Source organism: Rhincodon typus, chromosome 11 (genome assembly GCF_021869965.1).
Source record: "Rhincodon typus isolate 14 chromosome 11, sRhiTyp1.1, whole genome shotgun sequence".
Taxonomy (NCBI): domain Eukaryota; kingdom Metazoa; phylum Chordata; class Chondrichthyes; order Orectolobiformes; family Rhincodontidae; genus Rhincodon; species Rhincodon typus.
In genome coordinates this window covers 19,148,457-19,171,142 of record NC_063342.1, presented here as the reverse complement: position 1 = coordinate 19,171,142, position 22,686 = coordinate 19,148,457, and the positions used below count along the sequence as shown (strand labels likewise).

The 22,686-nt window shown below is 38.2% G+C and overlaps 1 protein-coding gene across 6 annotated transcripts in view; it reads left to right on the top strand.

Moving 5' to 3' along the window:
• itsn1 (intersectin 1 (SH3 domain protein)) overlaps positions 1-22,686 on the top strand; it is a 173,715-nt gene that overhangs the window by 135,443 nt on the left and 15,586 nt on the right. For 5 of the 6 annotated variants that reach the window (XM_048603054.1, XM_048603052.1, XM_048603050.1 and 2 more), the window contains 5 exons: positions 6,752-6,984; positions 8,861-9,020; positions 10,563-10,768; positions 16,475-16,560; positions 20,466-20,519. In XM_048603054.1, the coding sequence (XP_048459011.1) occupies positions 6,752-6,984; positions 8,861-9,020; positions 10,563-10,768; positions 16,475-16,560; positions 20,466-20,519 (739 nt within the window). The remainder of the gene's footprint in view (positions 1-6,751; positions 6,985-8,860; positions 9,021-10,562; positions 10,769-16,474; positions 16,561-20,465; positions 20,520-22,686) is intronic. The other variant, XM_048603053.1, reaches the window with a different exon arrangement.

Here is a 22,686-nt window from a genome sequence, read left to right as displayed (position 1 = left end):
CAGTTTGTGAAATATTATAAATAAAGAACTGTGGATGCTGCAAATCTGAAACAAAAATAGAAGGTGCTGGAGAAACTCAAACTCAGGCTGGACTCAAAATGTTAACTGTGCTTCTTCTTCATAGATGCTGCCAGACCTGCTGAGTTTCGGCAGCACTTTCTGTAGCTGGTGATATATAGTGGTTTTTAAGATGCGAAGCTGAACTGAACAATCTTGTTTTTACCAAAAACCAAGTTGCTGGAAAAGCTCAGCAGATCTGGCAGCATCTGTGAAGAAAAAAAGAGTTGAAGTTTCGGGTCCAGTGACCCTTCCTCAGAACAGTTCTGAGGAAGAGTCATCGGACCAGAAACGTTAACTCTTTTTTTCCTTCACAGATGCTGCCAGACCTGCTGACCTTTCCCAGCAACTTTTGTTTTTGTGCCTGATTTACAGCATCCACAGTTCTTTCAGTTTTAATCTTGTTTTTTAACTTGGATGTGTATTTTTCCCTCTAGAGTTTAAGACTTAATTATTTGTAACTATCTAAAAGAAATTTCTGTATCAATGATTTCAGTGCTATAATTGTGTGTTGTGTGACTGCATGTTGTATGATGAGTCTTCTGTTTGAGTAGCAGAAAGATTTTTGTAACAATATACTCATTTCCTGTGTAAATGCTGAAATTGTTTCAATCCTGCATTAGTATGTTATGTGAATATTATTTAGATCCATAACATTTCTCAAAGCCAGAAAAATTTCTGTAATTTAATCTATTGGCAGAAAAAAGTTCTTCATCTGTTAATTTCCACATATAATTTGCCCATTTCCTAAAAGTTTTCTTTCTATTCAATATATGCTTAAAATAATGAATGTACAGGATTATTGGACAAAAGCACTGTCCGCTCTGAAAATGTAATATCAGATTTAGATGGGGCAAAAAAACTTCTTTTAATTTGAGTACAGTTTCATCTTGCATGATTCAATTCTTCCTGCCAGCACCACCACCACACTTCATCCTTTCCCCAGAACATTTCTTGGCACTACTGGAAGTAAAGCATTTATACAGTATAAGTCTAGAAATGGTTACAGCACAGATTGATAGCTTTGAATACTCAAATATTTAATACTTCAGCTGCTAGCATTTCACAGCTGGAGCCAGAATATGGTAATGGCTGGTTTACACCACTCTTCTGGACTATTACTTTTTAAAAAATATACTTCATAGCAATTGGAGCTGTTCACTTGCATAAATCTTTGCAGCTGAAGCTGTAAGTACATAAGAGCGTCAATCATCGTTTTTGAAATATGAATTTGTGTCATAGAAACTGATTTGAAATTAGGGAATGCCTCCACAGTGAAAAGTTCTGCACTCAAACACAAATTAAAAAGCTCAGATCAAAAGGGAAATGGAAAAAATAGTTTGGATCTCTTCAGATTTTGTATTTGTCTTCATCCCACTGTAGCATCCATTCCCAGATAGATAGTTCCAGTGGTTGTATATTTGGACTGTGCTGCCTAAATATACATTGAATATGTTGAGCATCCTTTGCATGAAGAACTTCCTTTAGTTTTAAATTTGCCTTCCGCATTAATTTTAACTTGTCTTATCAATTTCATTTGACATCATCCTTTGTAATCACTATTTCTGTGCTGCTTACCACCTTCTAAATTTCATGTGACACCAATTGTACCACTGTCTGCAATCAGTTTTAATTTTTGAATTTCTCCTGGGCTATGTTTTACCACCAAATGGCAAAACAACCACATGGGTCAGATGTTAATAGTATTCCTGTCCTGTAATGGATCTGTGGGTCTGTACATCTCCCAATACCCAGTTCTAACTGTTCAAAAAAGCATTTTGAAATCCTGTCTTTCTTTGAAATGCTAATGAGATTTTGTAACTTTTGATCTTTTGCTTTCATGTTGGAGGTTAAAGGGGAATGGGTAAGTTGGTTGCAGCATTATTTGGGGGGTGGGGGCAGGTGAATTGTTTCGTGTACTTGCATAGTTTTTTAAGGTCTTAGCGAAAATTTGTAGCTTGGGTTGTGGATGCAGTTGTTCATTAGCTCGCCAAGCTAGTTGTTCTGTGGTGTGCAGATGTTTCGTTACCCGTTTCGGCAACATCATTAGTGCGACCTCTAATCGAAGTGTTAGTGTCCTGCTTCCTTCCAAATTTATATGATTCTCTGGTGTGATGGTCTTGTCGCTTCTGGTTCTGTTGTTTTAGCAGCAGTCTGTATATGGGGTCTACTTCTATGTGTTTGTTAATGTGTTGAGAACCAGGCTTCCAGAAATTCCCTTGCATGCCTGGTGTTCATCAGTCAAACTGATGGCCCTCATTGTCTCTGTGTATTGAAACAAGTGAATATTGGTCATGTCTTTTTACTGACAGTTAGTGCTCGTGTATCCTGTTTGTCAGTTTCCTCCAGTTTGTCCAACGTAATGTTTATTGCACTTGCTGCATGGGATTCTGTATATCATGTTGGTCTTGTTTGACCCCATATCTTGTCGGTATGGGGTCTTTATCTTTGATAATATTTGGCACAGTGTTGCTTCAGTATTGTATGCAATCATGATCTTATGCAGTCTTTAGGAGTCTGGTAGTCATTTCTACAATCGTTCCTATAATTCAACCGAAACTATGGGTAAGATGCATGGATAACACATTTTTAATAATTAAATGCACAAAAGTAGAAGAAACCCACCAACTTCTTCGCAAACGTAAATTTCACTGGAGAGGAAGAAAAAGTACAAACAGCTCTTGTTTTTAAATATAATGATAGAGAGACTGACTAACGGCGAATTCCAGACTCAAGCATACAGGAAGGCCACACACACGGACCAAATCCTTAACTTCAACAGCAGCCATCCCACTATACATTAACAGAGCTGCATCAAGACATTATTTAAACGAGCCGCATCACACTGCAACACCTGGAGAATGGAAGAGGAACACCTACACCAAGTTTGGACGGACAGTGGATACCCAAGAAGCTTCGTCAGCAGATGCCTATAAAACAAAATGACAGTCCGAGGACACGGTACAACAGAAGACACGAGCAACACTATCCTGCATCAAAAATTATTTCAGAAATGACTACCAGACTCCTAAGACCACATAAGATCATGATTGCACACAAACCTAAAGCAACACTGTGCCAAATGTTATCAAAGACTAAAGACCCCATACTGACAGCAAGCAAGACCAATGTGATATACAGAATCCCATGCAGCGAGTGCAATAAGCATTACGTTGGACAAACAGGGAGGAAGCTGACGACCAGGATACACAAACACCAGCTGGCAGTAAAAAGACACGACCAATATCCACTTGTCTCAACACACACAGACAATGAGGGCCGTCAGTTCAACTGGGACAAAGTGACCATACTGGGACAAGCGAACACCAGACATACAAGGGAATTTCTGGAAGCCTGGTTCTCAACATGGGACTCCGTTAACCAACACATGGAAATGGACACCGTATACGTAATGCTGCTAAAACAACAGTACCGGAAGTGACAAGACCATCACACCAGAGGATCATGTAAATCCAGAAGGAAGCAGAACACCAAAGCTTCGATTAGAGGTCACACTGATGTTGCCTAGCAGAGTAACGAAACGTGTGCAGACCACAGAACAACCGGCTCGGCGAGCTAACGAACAACTTGCATAGTTTTCTCTGCACTAGGACTCGTGAAATAATGTGATGGGCCCTTGTTTATCATGGCTACATCAAAATATGTTTTAAAGTTTGAGATTTTTATTTCTTCTGGGTTTGAATTTGGAATTTCCAAACAAATTTTCGGTCAAACTTGAAATCCATGCCCTTATGATGAATATTGTACTTGTTGTACTCAGCTGTTGGTGCTTACTGTTCATGTGAATTATTGATTACTGGCACAATGATACGTTCAGACTGATCTGAATGCTGATATTGTGTAACAATACTTACATCTGGGCAGATATACTGGGTTGTTTCCAAGGTGTACGTTTTTGAAAAAGAGGTTTTAACCAAGCTTTTCATAATGTACATAACAGGACAATTTGTGAGGAATGCCAATGTAAGGCAGGAATAACATTTTGTACTGTATGTTAAGAGATTTGTTGTTTGTTTGTTTGTTTTTTGTTTTAGTGAGTAGTTTCTTAATTGGATGTGTTGCCATTGGAGATTTACCAAGTAAAAGGTCAAGTCACCATAGTCCCACAGCACCATAGGGCTGCACTCTTCTCATTAGAAGGAGATGACTGCTGGTGATTTAACTTGAGGGTCATCATACCTAAAGTGAGGGGAGAAGTTGAGAAGGTGGGACCTTCAAGGTGTAAGATAAGTGATGACTCACAGTTGACTGTCAAGCAGTGTTAAAATTTTAAACCAGGCGTGGTTTCTTATGAGTCAACAAACTGCCTGAGAAATTAACCAGAGAATGGCAATCTGTCACCTATTTTGTTGAGTTAGCTTATTGAGAACCTATATCACAGTGTGCTTTTTTTTCTTACTGCAAAGAACAAGGCCCTGTATATTTATATATGTAACTTCCAACCAAAAACTTGTGACCTAAAGAAGAGATGGTGACCGGAAGGAGCACAGAGCATACAGCAAATCACTGATAGTCGGGGCGATTGGACAGCATTTGCTAAATAATGCTGACCATGCAAAGAACTGACAACTATTTTAGGGTTGTCTGGCTGGCTCACAGTGTGGCACACTTGTACATGCTGGAAGCTGCGTATTGATACTTGGGCTACTGTCCTTTGCAGACAGTGAAAACATGTATGCATAAGGCTCCTCCTACAATTCAACAAAGTAGGCGACAGCCATTTCCGAGTTCACATTTCTCAGAGCAATGCCTTGATTAATCCAGAGCCCACCTAACTGGTCTAACATTTTAAACAAAGCTTGGCAATTAACTGTTAGTCATCTAACTGCTGGATCTTCCAGCGGCAATATTTCTACCCAGGACAGCATACTTGCTGGGTAGAAATATTGCAGCTGGAAGGACAGTAGCCTAAGTCGGCCTAAGTATCAATATGCAGCTTCCAGCATGTACAAGTGTGCCACACTGTGAGCCAGCCAGACAACCCTAAAATAGTTGTCAGTTCTTTGCATGGTCAGCATTATTTAGCAAATGCTGTCCAATCGCCCCGACTATCAGTGATTTGCTGTATGCTCTGTGCTCCTTCCGGTCACCATCTCTTCTTTAGGTCACAAGTTTTTGGTTGGAAGTTACATATATAAATATACAGGGCCTTGTTCTTTGCAGTAAGAAAAAAAAGCACACTGTGATATAGGTTCTCAATAAGCTAACTCAACAAAATAGGTGACAGATTGCCATTCTCTGGTTAATTTCTCAGGCAGTTTGTTGACTCATAAGAAACCACGCCTAGTTTAAAATTTTAACACTGCTTGACCGCATACTTGCTGTCCATTCTGTACAGCTAAACATTTTCCATTTACCTTGGTGTTTCTTGCAAAATGTCCTGGATGAGTAGAAGACAAAAAGCTTCAACAACATGTCTTTGTTCGGTAATGTACTCATATTCTATACTACAAAACAACTAAAGACATATACCCGGGATTCAAATTTGAAGTGTAACTCTCTAAATTGGTTGTAATGTTTAGCTGAGTGATGACTGTTATACAGTCACACTTTATTTGTGTCCCCGAGGCAAAGGATGAAATTCTCTTGCAATTATTTATTTGTCTTGACCTAAGTTTGATTTTAGTTCCAAGCAGACGAATCTGCAACAAAATTGCCATGCGTTTAACATGAAGGGTAATTCTTAGAGCCTTGACAGGTTGCCCTTGTAGTGGAAATGCCATGATTGTGAACTGCTAACTTTCTAATGTGGAAAGTAGCTACCATCTCTTTAATTTCTTCTACCACATTTAAAAATGCCAAAACTAACAGAAAATGGCAATTAGGGAAAATTTCAAATAGGAATGAGCAGGTGCTTCTAGCAAATTAATACTTAGAAACAAATAAATTGTGCAGAGTTAATTTTGGGGTTAGTCGTTTTAATAACTGGGAATTTTATCTCCCAAATGAAGGCATATTGACTGTGTTCAAAAAACTAAATGTGGTGGTGATGAGATGGGAATGGTGCATTTTCATGTCAGTGATGTATGTTTGTGATGTCTATCTGTCATCTCACCTGCTAGCATTTCTCAAAGTCTGAGAATTCCCCCTGTCTCTCCCCCCGCGCGCGCGCATACTCCCCCCTGCCCCTGCGCGCGCGCGCATACTCCACCACCCCGCCCCCCCAACGTCTAAGTCACCCAATTACCAATGCTTTGAACAGTTGTGCATTATCCCTATTTGGAAATAAAAAATAACTTATTACAAGAAAATGAGGATCCTTAAAAAAAATTTCCGAGATGTTAAATTGTAATTCAAATGTAGTAGCTGAGGTTTAGCCAGCAGCTGCACACTGTCTCACTAGCGTTGGTTCCCGATGGGATGATTTTACCAAATTAAGGCATGCTGCCACTTTGGTACCTGGGGAGCAAAATATTGAATGCATTTGAGTCAATTAGTCTTATGATCTATGCATATTTGTGAAGTGTCAGGCAGAGTTCCATTAAAATACTTAATGTCCACTCAAAAGCATAAACAGTTTTTCCAAATTAACTGCAGTAGACTAAATTCTAATCTTGGATAAAGCTATGAGGACATTTTAGGCCCAACTCTAGCCTGCTCGTTTTGACACACTTCATGTTTTGGGCCTTGGAAATTGCACCTCACTTCAATGCTGCAAAATTGTTTTTGACAGGTGGATGAAAGTCAGACTGGAGAACCGGGATGGCTTGGAGGTGAACTCAAAGGGAAAACTGGATGGTTTCCTGCTAACTATGCAGAGAAGATTCCAGAGAATGAAGTGCCGCCGAATTTGCAATCGGGAGCGAAGCTTACTGCAAAGATTGCACCTCATACAGTGGCTGCAAGTGTTGTGCAACCAACAACAGAGCCCGCAGTGTCCTCCAATTGGGCAGATTTTAGCTCAACGTAGGTACAAGTGTGCAGTTGTCAGCTTCCTCAAATGTAACTGCTATTATTTAATTAGGGCTGCAACATCTTGGTATATAACAAGCATATTTTTCCTTGAATGAATGTACACAGATGGTTAAGTGCAAATTAAGCAATCATTTGACGTCAAAAGGCACTTTCGTTGGCACATAAGCTTTTGAAAAGCTAAAAATATTACTGCAGCCTTTGCACTATGTTTTCTAGCATTAAGATTTATTTTGTTACACTGTCAGGATTGTGATATCTTCAAAGTCTTGCTGGGGTATGGTTTCAGAGTAACACACAGCCCATTGTTAACTTGGATAGTTAAAGAAGGCTTAATGTGTGACTGATGATTAGTGTGAGATCCAGAATACCTCCTCACTTTAACCAGGTCTTTTCCTTCATGGTCACTGCTCAGTTACTCTTGGGGAAAGTGATCTAATTAAGCCCTAAGTTGTCAACATCTAATTACTTTTGAGTTTGGGTGGTCTTTAGATTTGAGGTTCTTTTCCAGCTCCTGGTCATTTTGGAAAAGTACAGTATTTCTATTGCCTTAAGACTGTGACAGTTATTCATTGACTTTGATATGCATGGATAAGTGCATGCTTTTAAAGACAAATTTGCACTTTAAACTGATATGTTAATGATTTTAATTATGGTATTTTATTTATTTTAAATTATTTGCTTCAATTTATAATAGCAATATTCTATTATGCTGTAGTTAAAGCTGCACAGTCAATCTTGCATCATTCTAAACCACAACTATGTTTAGAAAGTCCCTTCAAATAAATAGCTTTATTACCTTCAGTACAATGATACAAGTTCAAAATTGAAACCAGTATAAGCTTAATTGCAGAAGATAGTTAAATGCCAATGAATCATGTGGTAGGTACAATACTGTCAAAGCTTGACCAACTCAGGGTACAAACATTACACTTCATGTAAGAATTTGAAATCCTTGGCTCTGTGTTATTAAAATAAACTTGTCTTGAATATTTTAGTTTTGCTATACTTTGGCCATAACAGAATTGTCAGAATGTGTACTAGGAGATATTGCTGAAAATGCTATCACAGCTTTTGCTCTCATTAGGACAAATGAAAGGATACTACATTTCAAGAGGACAACAATTTATATTACACAGAAAAAGCCAACGAGTTAAAAGGAGATATGTCCGGACATTGTACCTTTATCAATTGAACAGAAGCTTTAGCACTCATATATTTTCAATGACAAAGCTGCAGCTAAACAGTGTCTATTTGCCAACCAGTCAGCACCTAACTTTTGATATTTGGTATTCTTGCATCTGTACAAAAGCTTGCGCAGCATTTTTATCAGTAATTCTCCAGTTCTGTATTACCAAGTCACTGGTTTGAACAATGTCAAAAAAGGACCAGTTGGGATGGTAATGTCAGGGGGGCTACTGCAATTATTGGTAGGAGTGTTTACATGAAGAAGGTTAAGACATGGCTGAATGAGCAATAAAGAGGTGGTAAGGTCAAGTGGAAATGGAGATTGGAGATGGGAAATCACTGAGGAATGGGATTTACTTGGTGCCAAGACCACGCATGTCTCTACTCATTGTGGGGTCTGCATGGATAATGATGAGTGACCGCATTAACAGTCATTTGAAAACCAGGCACATTGTGAAGAATGTGTGCACTGGAGCAGGAGTAGAGACCAAAGTGAGATTTGGTGGTTTGGGCAGTGCCAGTGGTGCAGTGAGTAGTCTTGCATGGATGCTTTGGTCAGTGGAACGATGTCCTCTTCTAAATCGAAGTTTGAATAAGGCCATTTTGGTATTAATTTATTTTTGTTAAAAAAATATTGTATAATAAAGCAGCTTTTCAACCTTTGTCCTTTGTTTTCACTTAGATGGCCCACAACAGGCAGTGAGAAGCCAGAGAGTGATAATTGGGATGCCTGGGCAACACAGCCGTCACTAACTGTTCCTAGCACAGGGCAACCTCGGCAGAGATCAGCCTTTACCCCAGCTACTGTGTCTGGATCATCTCCATCACCTGTATTGGGCCAGGTAAGTAGTGAATACGAAAGAGCACATTGCCTTACCATAGTTTAGGTGTGAAATATTGTTAGATGTAAAAGTGATAGGATTCAATATTAGTGTGTGACAACACTTGAAGTACCTCTGTGTTGTGGACTCAAATTCAGTCAAGGCTGAGAAAGAAGTCTCTTTAATGGCTGTAGGTCACTGAAATTACTTTGGACACTCAGCCCAACTCTTGGTATAATGGGTTCACAGCAAAAAAAATACTAAATGGGATTTCTTGCTCAGACTGAAAAGGGTTGGCTGTATGAAGGTGTTTATTTAATGCAGGATGAGCATTTTAAAACCTTTACATTGAAAATATGGAGGCAACTATTTTATACCCATCTGTCTTGTACCTTGTCTGGAGTGGGTTAGTGCTGGATCTTGGGTTTCAAACACTTTACTGTTTAAGTTGTCCTGTATTACTCGACTAAGCATGAAAATTCATCCAAATATTTGCTGTAACACTTCCATGGAACCTCTGCCAGCCCAATCTTGGTGATTCCTGAAAACTGAGCAGTTCATCCGTATACATTTGAGTGACTATTTGAGTCATAGAGATATACAGCATGGAAACAGTCATGTGGAAAATCCTAAGCCTATGTCTGGTTTATGTAGTTTACAATGATTGTCACCCCACTCAATCTAAAGTTATGATGAGTTATGTTTCCCACCGCTGACCCTTTTGAGTGGTGTGCGTTTTAGGTATCAGATGAAAAGATTGTTTGTGATGCAGTGACAATTGGATTGTCAAACATCACTCAACTGGCAAGCAGTGTATAAATTTGAACAAGATAATGGAGGGAAACATGACCATTGAACTGTATCCCTGCAAGAACTGAACAGAAATTAGGAGAAAATTGAAAACCGCTTAAGAACTTCAAACTGTTATTTTTATCTTAGGCTAGTTTGAAATAATACACTTCTTTTTCCCCTCCATCACAATAAGCATTTCATGTTTCTCTGTTAGGTTTTGCATAGATCACGGTGTTGTATTGAATTTTATACACTTAACCATTTATGGAATTACTAAAAAAAAAAGTTTTAAATACAATTTCATATGTTAATTTTGATGAATTAGAGAGTTTAATTGTTTTTGGTTCATAATTATTTGGTAAAACCTGATTTGAGTTTTGTGAACCAAATTAATACTTGAGTGTACCCCATCAGGCTTCATGAGATTGTGACAAAAGTAGTCCATGAAACTAAGCAGTGGATCAAAATATGGATTTAATTAGATTCCCTTCTTTTAAAGCAGGTGATCCCACCTGTGGCTTTTCAGGGCTTAGAAGCTTGGAAAGGGCTCTGCTTAGTCAGTGAAAGATTACTGATTAATTATCTTAAGATTCTATAAATTATCTGTTGAACCATCACATAAAAGCATTCAAGTACTTGAACAAAATATTGCTTTTCCTTATGTCATTCAGTCATTAGTGGACTGTTGATTCTTGTGGTGATCAGTAAATGCTCAAATACAGTCAGAACTGGAATACTGTATAAGACTTCCTCTTCCGAATTATTTGACAGGGGGAGAAGGTTGAGGGACTTCAAGCACAAGCATTATATCCTTGGCGGGCAAAGAAGGATAATCACCTCAACTTCAACAAAAATGACATAATTACAGTTTTAGAACAGCAGGATATGTGGTGGTTTGGAGAAGTTCATGGACAGAAGGGCTGGTTCCCCAAATCCTATGTGAAACTCATTTCAGGACCTGTAAGAAAATCCATCAGGTATGTTTGCTTGGATTTCTTTGATGTATTAACTATACTACTTCGTTTCCTCTTCCTTGATGCTGTCCTGATTACCATGTTAATATGACCGATATCAGCCAAAAATAAACCCTTAAAATTGAGAACTTGTTATCTGTAGCAATATTTGCTGTTTGATTGTCCCTCATTTTCTGAAGAAATTCCGAATGTAATTGGATTAAGAATTGTAATCTTTTGGTCTACATACTATGCATAGTTAGTTACTTGTGATCAACTTTGAGTTTTAATGAAATCAAAAGTGAAACAGCGAGTGATAGTTTTTAGCATCTGACAAAGCAAGTTAGATTCACATCGGGTGTGACTGACAAAAGTAGATGAGTAGCATTTCAAAGGGAAAGGTTGGTTAATATTCCAGGTACAGGGAGGCCAATGTTTGAGTCCTTCCAATTCGATATAGCTTTGACGTGATAGCTTCCACGTACTTTGATACCCAGATCTACCTCACTTACAACCCACCTGTCTTGCTAAATTACCAGGGAATTTCTGACATACAGTACTGGATGAGCAGCAGTTTCCTCTAATTAAATATTTACGAAGATTGTTTTCAATCCTATTCCAAAATCCGTAACACAGCTATTGATTCCATCCGTCTCCTGGGCAGCATTGTCACGTTAAACCAGTTTGTTTACAACCTTGGTGCCATATTTCTTAGTAAGATGAGCCTCCAAGATCATGTCATTCACCTGTTTCCATTTCCATAATATTGCCTGACTTTGCCTTTGTCTCAAGTCATCCGCTGCTGAGATTTGTAACTTTAGACTCGACTTTTCCATAGCACTGTGGCTGGTATCTCCCATTCTACGCTATGGATCTGTTTTTGTTTTCCCTGGAAAGAAGAAAATGTCATTACTTGGTGTGGTGTTGAGCTGTTGTCTTGAACTGCTGCAGTCCTTGGGGTGTAGGGATACCCATAATGCTGTTAAGGGAATTCTAGGATTTAGACCCAATGACAATTAAGGAAGAGTTAGATGGTTATATAGCTTTGAGGGGTACGTGTAAGTCACGGTGTTCCCGTGCTACCCTTGACCTGGGGGTATAGATCACAGGTTTAACAGGTACTGTTATATGATGCTTAGCAAGCCCCTGATCAAGCTAAGACTTGGTTCTAAAATTCCCTGTTTGTTTTTCAAATTCCTCCATCAATTGTAATCTCTTCCACTCTCCACTTCTGAGGTCTCTGCTTCTTATACTGTCCTTTAGTTAGAACAATTAAAATTGGGGACTGTCATTGGTGGCCTATCTGCGATTACCTTGGCTCCAGGTTTTGGAATAACCGCATAAATATCTCCATCTTCCGACCTTGCTTTACTCCTTTAAAACAATCTTTAAAATATACCTCTTTGACCAAGCTTTTGGTTAATATTTAGCTGAATTGGTGCCACATGTTGTGATCAACTCCAGTGATCCGCAAACTACGTATTAACTTATTCTGTTTTAAATGCTGGTTTGTTTTTTCCACATTGCATCCATTAAAAAGTGCTCATTTATGGATGCACATGAACACAGTAATTGTTAGATAAACATGATATTCTGTGGTTTATATGGCTTGGTGCGTTTGTTGTTTTCTGTTCTCCTTTGGAGGGCCGAGAATGGAAGCAGTTTCCCTTTGCTACTTGTGTCTGGTGCCATTTTTTCAGGTCGGCCTTCAGACCTGAATTGTTGAAGATTTGAATACCTGTGTGACTTAATTGACCCCTTTCCTTTCTGTGGAGCCTTGGTAACTGTGACATGACAATTGAGATTGTGCTTGCCATGTGTTACATTATAGCCACCTAATCTATATTCTGAAAATCTGCAATTATCGCATTAAAACTTTGATATATCTGGCTATTTTTTAAGCTGGAAACCAGGACCCATGTGTTGGAAGTATTTTGGAAGGGGGTGGACTCCTCTCCCTTCATACTACCCAGTGCAATGGGCTTTACATGCGTTTTTGCAATGTGTAATAAATTTGCATTTTCAAGTTCGTACTAGTCAAAGCTTACTGATTACTCTTCTTGACAATTTTATAATTGAGACCTTTTATATATTTTCTAATCAACCCGTTCAGAGATGTTATTTTCCACCTCTGGAGAAGGTGAGACTTGAACCTGGGCCTCCTGGTCAGAACACTACCACTGCATTACAAGAGCCCTTAATTGAGATGTTTATAAAACTCTAGGCACTTGATTTGAAGGTCAATCGCTGGCCAATATTAAATCATCTGATTGGGAAATACTTCTAGTTTATTGCCCTATGCCATTAGCTTTTGGATCTGTACTGGAGAGCTGGAATATAATACGTGCTATCTCAGTACGCTGAATGAAACATGAAGCTGTAAAATGCAGGCGACTTCGATTAAACAAATGTCATGCATAAGTTTACTTGAAGTCATTACACAAGGAGTTCCATAAGGAATGATTTAAGAGCACAGATTCCATATGTGGTAGTTAGAATGCATTTGGAAGCAAGCTGTCTTAACTCACTAATTTGTTCGAATTCTTTGAGAGGATGACTAAATTGGCAGATGCAGACCATCCATGGCGAGGGGTGGGGAGAGAATTTGGATTTACAGAACTGAGGCCCCATCTCTGAAAAGTAAAGTTCCAACATAGGAACATTCTTAATTTTGAAGCAGACATATTTTTCAAATATACTGCCACTGTAGCCTTCTTCAGAACTGAGAAGAACATGGGCTCAATGCCCACAGCCATTGCTTTTCCATTTGATCGTATCTCTCTCTGTAGTGTAGTCAGATTTATGACAAACAACACAAACTTCAAACTTTGGAATGACAGAATAGATGAATTAAGAGTCTGGGTAAGCCATTAGGCCCTTAAAGCCTGGTCTGCTGTTCAACAAGATCATGGCTGATCTGGTTATGTTCTTAATTCCACTGTCCTGTCTCCTCATCAGAGGGGTCAGTGCAGGCTTGATGGACTGAATGGCTTCTTTCTGTAGGGATTTTACAGAGATAAAATACAATAAACCAGACAAGTTACGATAATACGAATGTAAAGATTTTTTAAACATGTTGTAATATATCCCATTCATCCCAAGAATTATCTTTTACACATCACAAAAGCACCTCTTATACAGTATTTGCAGTGGTGAAAAACCACCACCTCTAACATTTCTGTAGGCTAAATTTAACTCTGATATCTGTTTCCAGTCTGGAAAATCTGAGCCTGTAGCTGGAGTTTTCATATACTTGAGTTTAAATGCACTTGGCTTTAAATAAGCTCTTCAGAGTTTTATCCAAACACTTTGGCCGGGGACTATTAATAAACTCCTTCTTTCAATGTACTGTCTATTTTCCATCTTCTCCCTTTCTCAGGAGCACTGCTTTACACATCCATCAGCACCAATACTTCTGAAAAACTGCCTCAAACTGAAAAACAACATTTTGTTTTAAAACAAGAGATAACACAGCGTGGAGCTGGAGGAATATAGCAGGCCAGGCAGCATCAGAAGAGCAGGAAAGTTGACATTTCGGGTCGGGAACCTTCTTCAGAAAATTTTTTTACAAGCTATTGCTGTTTCCACTAAACTTAAAAAAAAAGTGCAGAAGTTTCTAACTGAAGCCTTAATGTACAATTGCTTACCCTGTCTGGTTGTACGATCTTATGCAAATAAAAAAACCATTCATCCTGAAACTTACTGCCCGATCATGTTTTAAAAGAAATCACTATAGCTACTCTTACAAGTTAACCATCAACCTGTTTTAGACACCCAAAAGAAACTCATGTCATTACTTCAAAAAACCCCAGAATTAAAATAAATGATACTAAAAGGTATATAAATCACACATCCTTCATCACAATATTTATGATGTCAGAATCAAAGGCTTTTAGGATTAAGGTGATTTTTTAAAAAATCTGCTCTTGGAATGTGTGCATCACTGGCCAACATTTATTGTCCATCCTAAGTTGACGGTGGTCAGTCTTTTGATATTCTCTACTTCCAGAAGGCTATGGAAATTCAGTCTTCAGCTCAAGACATTTGTTGTGATTTTCAATTATTAACAACAACAGGTATGTGGGCGGCATGGGTGATGGCATTGAGGTTGGTGGTCAGCCATGGTCTAGAGTAGCCGAGCAGGTTTAAGGGGTTGACTGACCTACTTCTATGTTCCTAAGACAGTATTTCACATCTCTACTAAAAATTGAATTTTTTGGTCTAATAGTGCAAAACTGTCAAATCAATTAAATAAGGTCAAGACTGTGAGAATGTTAGCTTGTATACTATCTGTAGACAATGTGGGCTTGTTCTCCCAACAGGTCACTGCTGTGTTTTGCTTTTGTTTGTTAGTCTCACAACACTTGCCTACTTGGCTTACAAGAAGAGTCACTACTTGTGCAATGCATTGGTGGGCTACTGGAAGCTGTGGAACTAAAATACAGCCCACGGAATGCAAATTGAGTGGTATTGAGAGACCAAGTATATGAGTTTAAGATTTTCATTCTGCCCTCTCACCCAGCTTGTTTGTTCACTAAGAAAATCAGCATTTGAATAAGTCATGGGTAACAAAAAAACACTTCGTTTTCAAAATTCTCTTAAGAAGCACTCATGTTTTTGAATTTAGTTTGATGCTTGGGTAGAGCTTAGAGAAAATACTGAAGGATGGTAGGCTTTTCAGAATGCAGCTTGTTGGTAAACACGTTGCTCCTGTGCTGTTACAGACAATAGGCTGTACTTTCCAAAGAAAATACATTGCCAAGATTTCTGTGAAAACAGTACATTGATCTATTTGGCACAGTCGAAAGTCAATATCAAAACATTTTTCAGGCAGCTTATTTTGCCATTTGTGTCCAGTTGTGTTCAAGCTTGATTGTTTATTTGAATCCATTCTGAAGAACAGAAGGAAAAGATTTAGAACTCATGACTGTTCTGGATTTGGAAGAAAATGAAGCTTTTGTTTGAGACTGAAAGTTCTCCACTATGTTGGGGACATGGATAATTGACTCATATAAAGCAACACAGAACAAATTGGACATTATAGACACTGATTTATTGTGAAATTTTGGGTGTCTGTTGCCATGATAAGGTGTGCATTTGTGTCTCTGATCTCCTTGAAAATTGCGGTCAACAGAAGTTCATCAGGAACAGGTGCTGAATGAAGGCTTGGCACTTGCCTGCATTGAGCTAAGTTTGAGAATTATAGATGGCTTTGACAGCTGAAGGTTGGGAGCAAATTGTCAACCTCCTTGTTAACAAGATCAGTATGTGGTACTGATGCATAAATTAGAAGGAGCAAGATAGAAGTTGTAGAGGCCTTGTATTAGAAGAGTATCTTTGCAAGTATGTTTTAGATAGACCTATTTTCATAATTTAATTTGATTTGGAAGACATTTTTAAGCAATGCAATCTTTCTGAGGCACTTATTTTCAAAATTGATGCTTTAACCCACAAGTTAACAAATGTCCTCGAAATTAAAGTTTGATTCTGCTGGCCCTAAGAGCAGAAATGAGTTGATAATCCAAGTCTCCTCCACTCTGTTCCTTAAATTGCAAACTGAAAGACGAATGACTTATTTACTGGTGATTATACATAAGGTTTTTTAATATTGAAAGTTGTAGCTTTAGAACAAGTCTTCAGAACACCTGTAAAACAAATGTTATAATTCAAGATGTGACAATTACAACATAACACTTTTTTTTCTTTCCACCCCCCCCACCTCACTTAAAGTGTGGATTCTACTTCTTCTGAAAGCCCTCCCAGCTTGAAGAGAATGACCACCCCACCTTCAAAGCTGTCTGCAGCACATGGGGATGGTAAGTACATAACTGATGAACTTCGATGCTTCAAGAAAAGAGTCGTCTCAATTGTCTGCATTAACTTTAGTTTTCAACCCACTATGTGATGACAGATTTAATATGCAAAACTGAAGTAGGTAGCACTGCAGCCTAATATTTTGCTCTTAAGTCTTTATTTTTATGAATTTATTTCCTCATGATGTCTGAGGTATTTACATTAAATAGAGAGATTTCCAATTGGTTGCTGTTTCAGTCCCCTTAACACCAAGGTTTACTAAGAACAAAAGTATGTAGTGTATTGATTTGCACACATCTAAATACTAATAATAAACCAATATTAAAATATTGTGTAAAATAGTTTAAAAGTTGCTTTGGAAGGTCTAAAAAGGATAAAACCATAATTAATCAGTGACCCATCAGTTGAAAGTATAAAACATAATATTTTCCTAAACTTGTCAAACAAGTGCTGACTTAAAAGTTTATTTTATTCTTTGCAAATACGTTTCGTTGCCAGTTTAATTCTCCAGTCAGAACGGATTTGGTGCAAAGAGTTTTTTAAAAAAGGAGTTTCAGTTTGAGGATGTTGCTTGAGCTGTCTTTAGAATTTGTAGTTCTTCACCACTGTTTCGGTTGGTAGATGTAGACTGATCCTCAGCAGTGTATATTCATCTCCAGGGTCTCTTGTGGCTCATGGTGGTGTCCCTATCTCTGGGCCATAAGGTCTGGGTGCAAAGCCCACCTTCTGTGGAGGTGTCATTAATGCCCAACCAGGTTGAGTAAAAATAAACTTGTCTCTGTTGATTTGGGCATCAAAAAACATCTGCTTAACTTAGGCTAAAGTGTTGCTAATGTGAAAATTAGTCAAAGTAAGTAATTCATAACAATGCTTTTGTCAAGAATTGGAACCAGGAAAAAAAACATTACCACAATCTAGAGAACTGTCCAAAAGTATCATTGTGCATTGCCAATCAGCTAAAACCTTACCAAAGGCAGTGTTATTTTATTGGAAGTCCATGAGAAGTCCCAATTTAGAAACAAGGATCCAACTTGGAAGTTAGTTTGCATTCGTGGCTTTTTTTTTAAAAATTGGCCTTCATCTTGTGATGGCTTGTATTTGACAAATATTTAATGTTCAGCTTGGTAAAAACTTTAACCTCCAGTCCCTACTTTCAAAGATATTGCTTTTTATTTGTCTCAATTTTCCTTCCTCCTTTCTGCCTTCATTGCAAGCTATTCTACTGCTTATAATTCGCAATCCTTTTTTTTGTGCTGAATAGATCATATTAAGCAACATAAAAATAGTTCACCGGAGTGTAATCTAGTGCCTTAAGGAATTTTGAATTGATTTTTAATTAGAATCAAGTTAAACATTTTATTTCACTGTTCACAAATTCTATCATTTTGTAGTTCCCATGCAGTGCTAAAGCTGGCATTAACTACTCTACAATTATTTATTGTACATTAATAATTTTAACTTTCAGCAACTGTGATACTAGATGATAATTATCAGATGGAATAAGTCTGATTTCTTTGTCCTTCTATTCATTATCCATTGAATTAAATGAGTCTATTTAAGTCACACTTCCAAAGGAGTTGGGTCAAAATATGTATGACTTCTTAACTGTAGAAGCCCTTTAATCAATTTTATAACTGAATGTTTAAAGACTTGTGTGTAATTGGAGCATTTAGCTTCTATTCCTTAGGTCTGCCACTCATGTCTCAACAATAGTCACAGTGTCACATTTTTCACTTTCTTCTGTCCAATGGTCCTAGTCCAGTTACCATTCAGATTTTGTAGTGCTACTTAAAATTATTTTGGCAAATTTCTCACTACACACTAGTCTGTCACAGTTTGCATTCCCCTGACCTGTTTTAAAAAGTTACCTGCAGAACTTCGTCATTTAGCAGCTCTTTTTTTTTCCCCCCACGCCCCAAAAAATGAGGTGAATGATGTTGCAGGTCACTGTTGACCACACACAAGCCAGCACTAATAGGACTTGAAGTATAGATATGCTATTGGATAATTCAAATACTTTTTGTAATCTGGTTGTAAATAATTCTCTGAGCCAATGTCCCAATTGGGGTCCTAGCAAAAAGAAATTCTGGCGTTCTTCAACATAAAAATCCTTAAGAATCGGTTAATTTTCTATTGTCAGCCTGTGCCTGCTTTTTTCAGGGTAAATATGTATTGGTGAAGAGTGTGGTCTCCATTAGGTATTATCACTGGACTGTTAACCCAGAGACCCAGGTAATGTTCCGGAGATCCAGGTTCCAATTTCGTCTCAGCAGATGGTGGAATTTGAATTCAGTGAAAATCTGGAATTTAAGAATCTAATCGTGACCATTAAATTATTTTTGATTGTCAGAGGAACTCATCTGGTTCACTAATTTCCCTTGGGGAAAGAAACTGTCGTCCTTACATGGTCTGGCCTACATGTGACTCCAGACCAGAGCGATTTACTTGATTCTTAACTGCCCTCTGGGCAATTAGGGATGGGCAGTAAATGCTGGCCTAGCCCGTGTTATTGGTCAGTGCATTGAGTGTGGGGGTGGGAGGTCATGTTGCAGCTGTACAGGACATTGGTTTGGCCACTTTTGAAGTATTGCATGTAATTCTGGTCTCCCTGCTATAGGAAGTATGTTGTGAAACTAGCATGGGTTCAGAAAAGATTTGCAAGGATGTTGCCAGGTTTGGAGGGTTTGAGCTACAGGCATAGGCTGGGGCTATTTTCTCTGGAGCGTCAGAGGGTGAGAGGTGACCTTGTAGACCTTTATAAAATCATGAGGGACATAGATAGGGTAAATAAGCTAAGTCTTTTCCCTGGGGTGGGGGAATCCAAAACTAGAAGGCATGGGTTTAAGGTGAGAAGGGAAAGAAAGAAAAGGGACAGAAGGGGCAACTTTTTGACACAGGGTGGTACATGTAATGGAATGAGCTGCCAGAGGAAATGGTGGAGGCTGGTACACTTGGGACATTTAAAAGGCATCTGGATGAGTATATGAATAGCAAAGGTTTAGAGGGAAATGGGCCAAATGCTGGCAAATGGGGTGAGATTTAGAGGTTATCTGGTCAGCATGGACGAGTTGGGCTGAAGGGTCTGTTTCCGTGCACACACCTCTGTGATTCCCTCATCCTGTGAATAAATTTTTTTAAAAAATGTAGGGGACGGAACAAACTCCTATGTAGATTTGCTCAGTCGTTTAGATTTAACACTCCTGAAACTGGGTTTAGCAGTGCCAGACTGCTGAAAACAAGTGCCTACTTTTATCAACTCATTTGTGCCAGCCAGTTCTCTATCAAGCTACATATAATAACAATGCATTTTCTGTACTCTGAATCATAGTCCATTATGGTCAGGAAATCTCAAAAAATATGAATTCAAGTCCCTAATATTCAAAGTTGTTTTTCAACTTCCAAGAAAAAAAATGGATGAAGCACTAACCTCAAATTCTGGAATTTAATCTACTGTGAAATTAGAAATATTCCATTGTGCCTGTCCTGGCTAAAAATGAGCATACTGGTTTGATTTTAAAATATATTATCCTGAGTTGTAAATAATAGAATCATGAAATGTGATCCCAAAACTGATTTCAAATAAAGTGCATCTTGTGGAGCCCCATGTCGTTAAAAAGTAAATGTGTCTTTCTTAGTCACTAACTTGATCTATAGAATTCTGCAGAAGTCCCAAGTATCCACCCGCAAGATATTGTACTGTGAATTTCTCTCTTGCCCCCCTGCCTCCCCAATCAGGTTACTGCATTGTTGGTCTTTTTTTTCCTGTGTATTGTTAGCTTATAGCATTGTATCACTGTCACTACATTGTCATTGCTATTTTTGCTCATTTCTGTGCATCACTTTGACTCTTGTTGTCACTTTGCTTTATCATGCTGTACTGTTCTTTGTTTTCTGATGTCTGCTATAGAACCCTGCAGGGAGGAGGCTGCTCCGCCTCGACCTCCCTTTCTCCCAAGGAAAGGTACAGTAACTATCTCACTGACACTTCTAATCAATCAGTTGTGTTTTTGTAGCCCACTTGGAATCTTTGTTTTCTGATAAAATATCCTCAACTCAGAAGCATTTATTGATAAGTGGTGCTTTGCATGAAAGATGAAAGGGACTGACTGCCTTTTTAAAATACATGTAATGTAAATATATTTATAACTTTGTATATTTTAAATATAAATGTAGAATAATCCTAGAAATGTGCCAAAGTACAGGGTGGTAACTTTTGTTTAAAGAGGTCATCTCATCATCAGGACTACACTTAAATTCATCAAAGACAGATGAGACAATTGTGCTTTTGCTTGTCTTATTCAATAAAAATTTGTTCAAAAAATGATTGTTAACTTTATTTCAGTGCAAGCTACAAATAAAGTTTCTGCTTGGACATGGAGAATGTGCAGGGGAACCACATGCTTAACTAGTTCAGAATGCTTAAGCACTCACAACAAACTACAGATGCTTATAAACCTCTGGGTATGTTGCTGGTCTAATGAGAGTAATGGACTTCAATCTGAACTCAAAACATTTGAATTAAAAGACCAATCAGTATAAGTTGCTACAGATTGCTGTCAGTTGCCTTAAATGTACCAGGTTCCTTTGCGGTCTTGAGAGAAGGAAGCTTGTTGGCTTTTCAGAATATGGCCCACATATGATAAGCGAGGTTCATGTTTTATCTCTGAAGTGACCCAGCAAGCCAAGAAGCAGTTACGTTCAGGCCATAAATGTCGATTGTACCAACAATATTCCCATCCTGAGATTGATCATCATCTTAAAACAAAAAATCGGTGATTGAAAATCTTTTATATTTTCAAAAACAGAAATATGACCTGCATAGTTTGTGTTCAGCACCTTCAATCTCCGTACATCACACCACAACCTATCGACTGAGTGTACCAATACTTTACATGTTATCCCCTCATTCTCTTTTTGTTCACCTTTTTCTGTGGTAGGCCAAGTTTTCTCTTGTTAAACTGAAGTCATGCTTGTGGCCATTCTTGAATGCACTTATTAATTTGAAAGAAACTACACTGTGGTCACAATTATTATATGCTGTGCCCTAAATTGTCCTAAGGATCTAAAATTGACTGAGGGGGAATGGAAGCTTTGTCGAAGGGACCATCTGCGGTACCCTACAGTCTGCCAATGCTCTGTGTTTTAAAAATACCAATTAGAAGAAAAGGCACTGAAATCTTTTGCAAAGGAAGTCCTGCTGATGAGAGTTTGGAATTTCTTGTTTGTTTTGATGTAGAGCATTCTAACTTCACTTGCCTATTTAAATTACTTGGATTTCTCAATGTCAGTGAAGAAATAATTTATGAAAGGACTTGATTTAGTCAACAGCTTTTGATGTAATAGCTCGAAATACTAACCAAAATCTTGTCTGTTAAAGTTTTGGTCTCAGTTTTATCCTAATCTTTTCAACTGATTAGTGTTTTCAATAAAAATGAATCACTGGAAACACACAGCTGGTTCTGCAGGTCATGTTTTGCACATGGACCTTCAGAGTTTTGTGTTTCCAACATTGTTAATTTAAGTACAAGGAAAATTGTCAAATTGTTCCCATGTTTTTATCACAAAGTGCATGTGCAGTTTTTGTCATTTTGTCAAATTTCATTCCTCCTTTTGCTGATCATATCTCCTTGCTGGGTTCCAGTTTCACCAGAGTGGCATTGTTGTTTAAGGGTTGAATTAGGAACTTTGCTCGTGAGTGCTGGCAAACTGATGAATCGGAGTGGGAATTGCAGCCAAGCCAATCCGGTTGTTGATTTTTTTTTCTCTCTTTGGACTGCTGCATATAGTGATTAGAAACATAAACCATTGACTGATTTTCTACTCTCTAAGCCTGCAGTGCTGAAATAAATTGTAGTACATGCCCCAGCCCAAGAATTGATCCTGGTACATTATTAGCCTGCACATGTATGTGTAGACCTACTGGGTTGTTCTGGAAGATGTTGCATTGTGTTTTATTAAAATGAGATGAGTTCTTATTTCATGTGCTTTAATTTTTAACTGCCCCACTTCCAAACAGAACAATAGTATAGTGCCATTGAATACCCATTAAGCACTTAAAGGAAAATCCGAACCCAAAGTGTTGATGGTAGGCAGCAAGCATTCTGTTTCAAACGTAAAAATTTGACTTG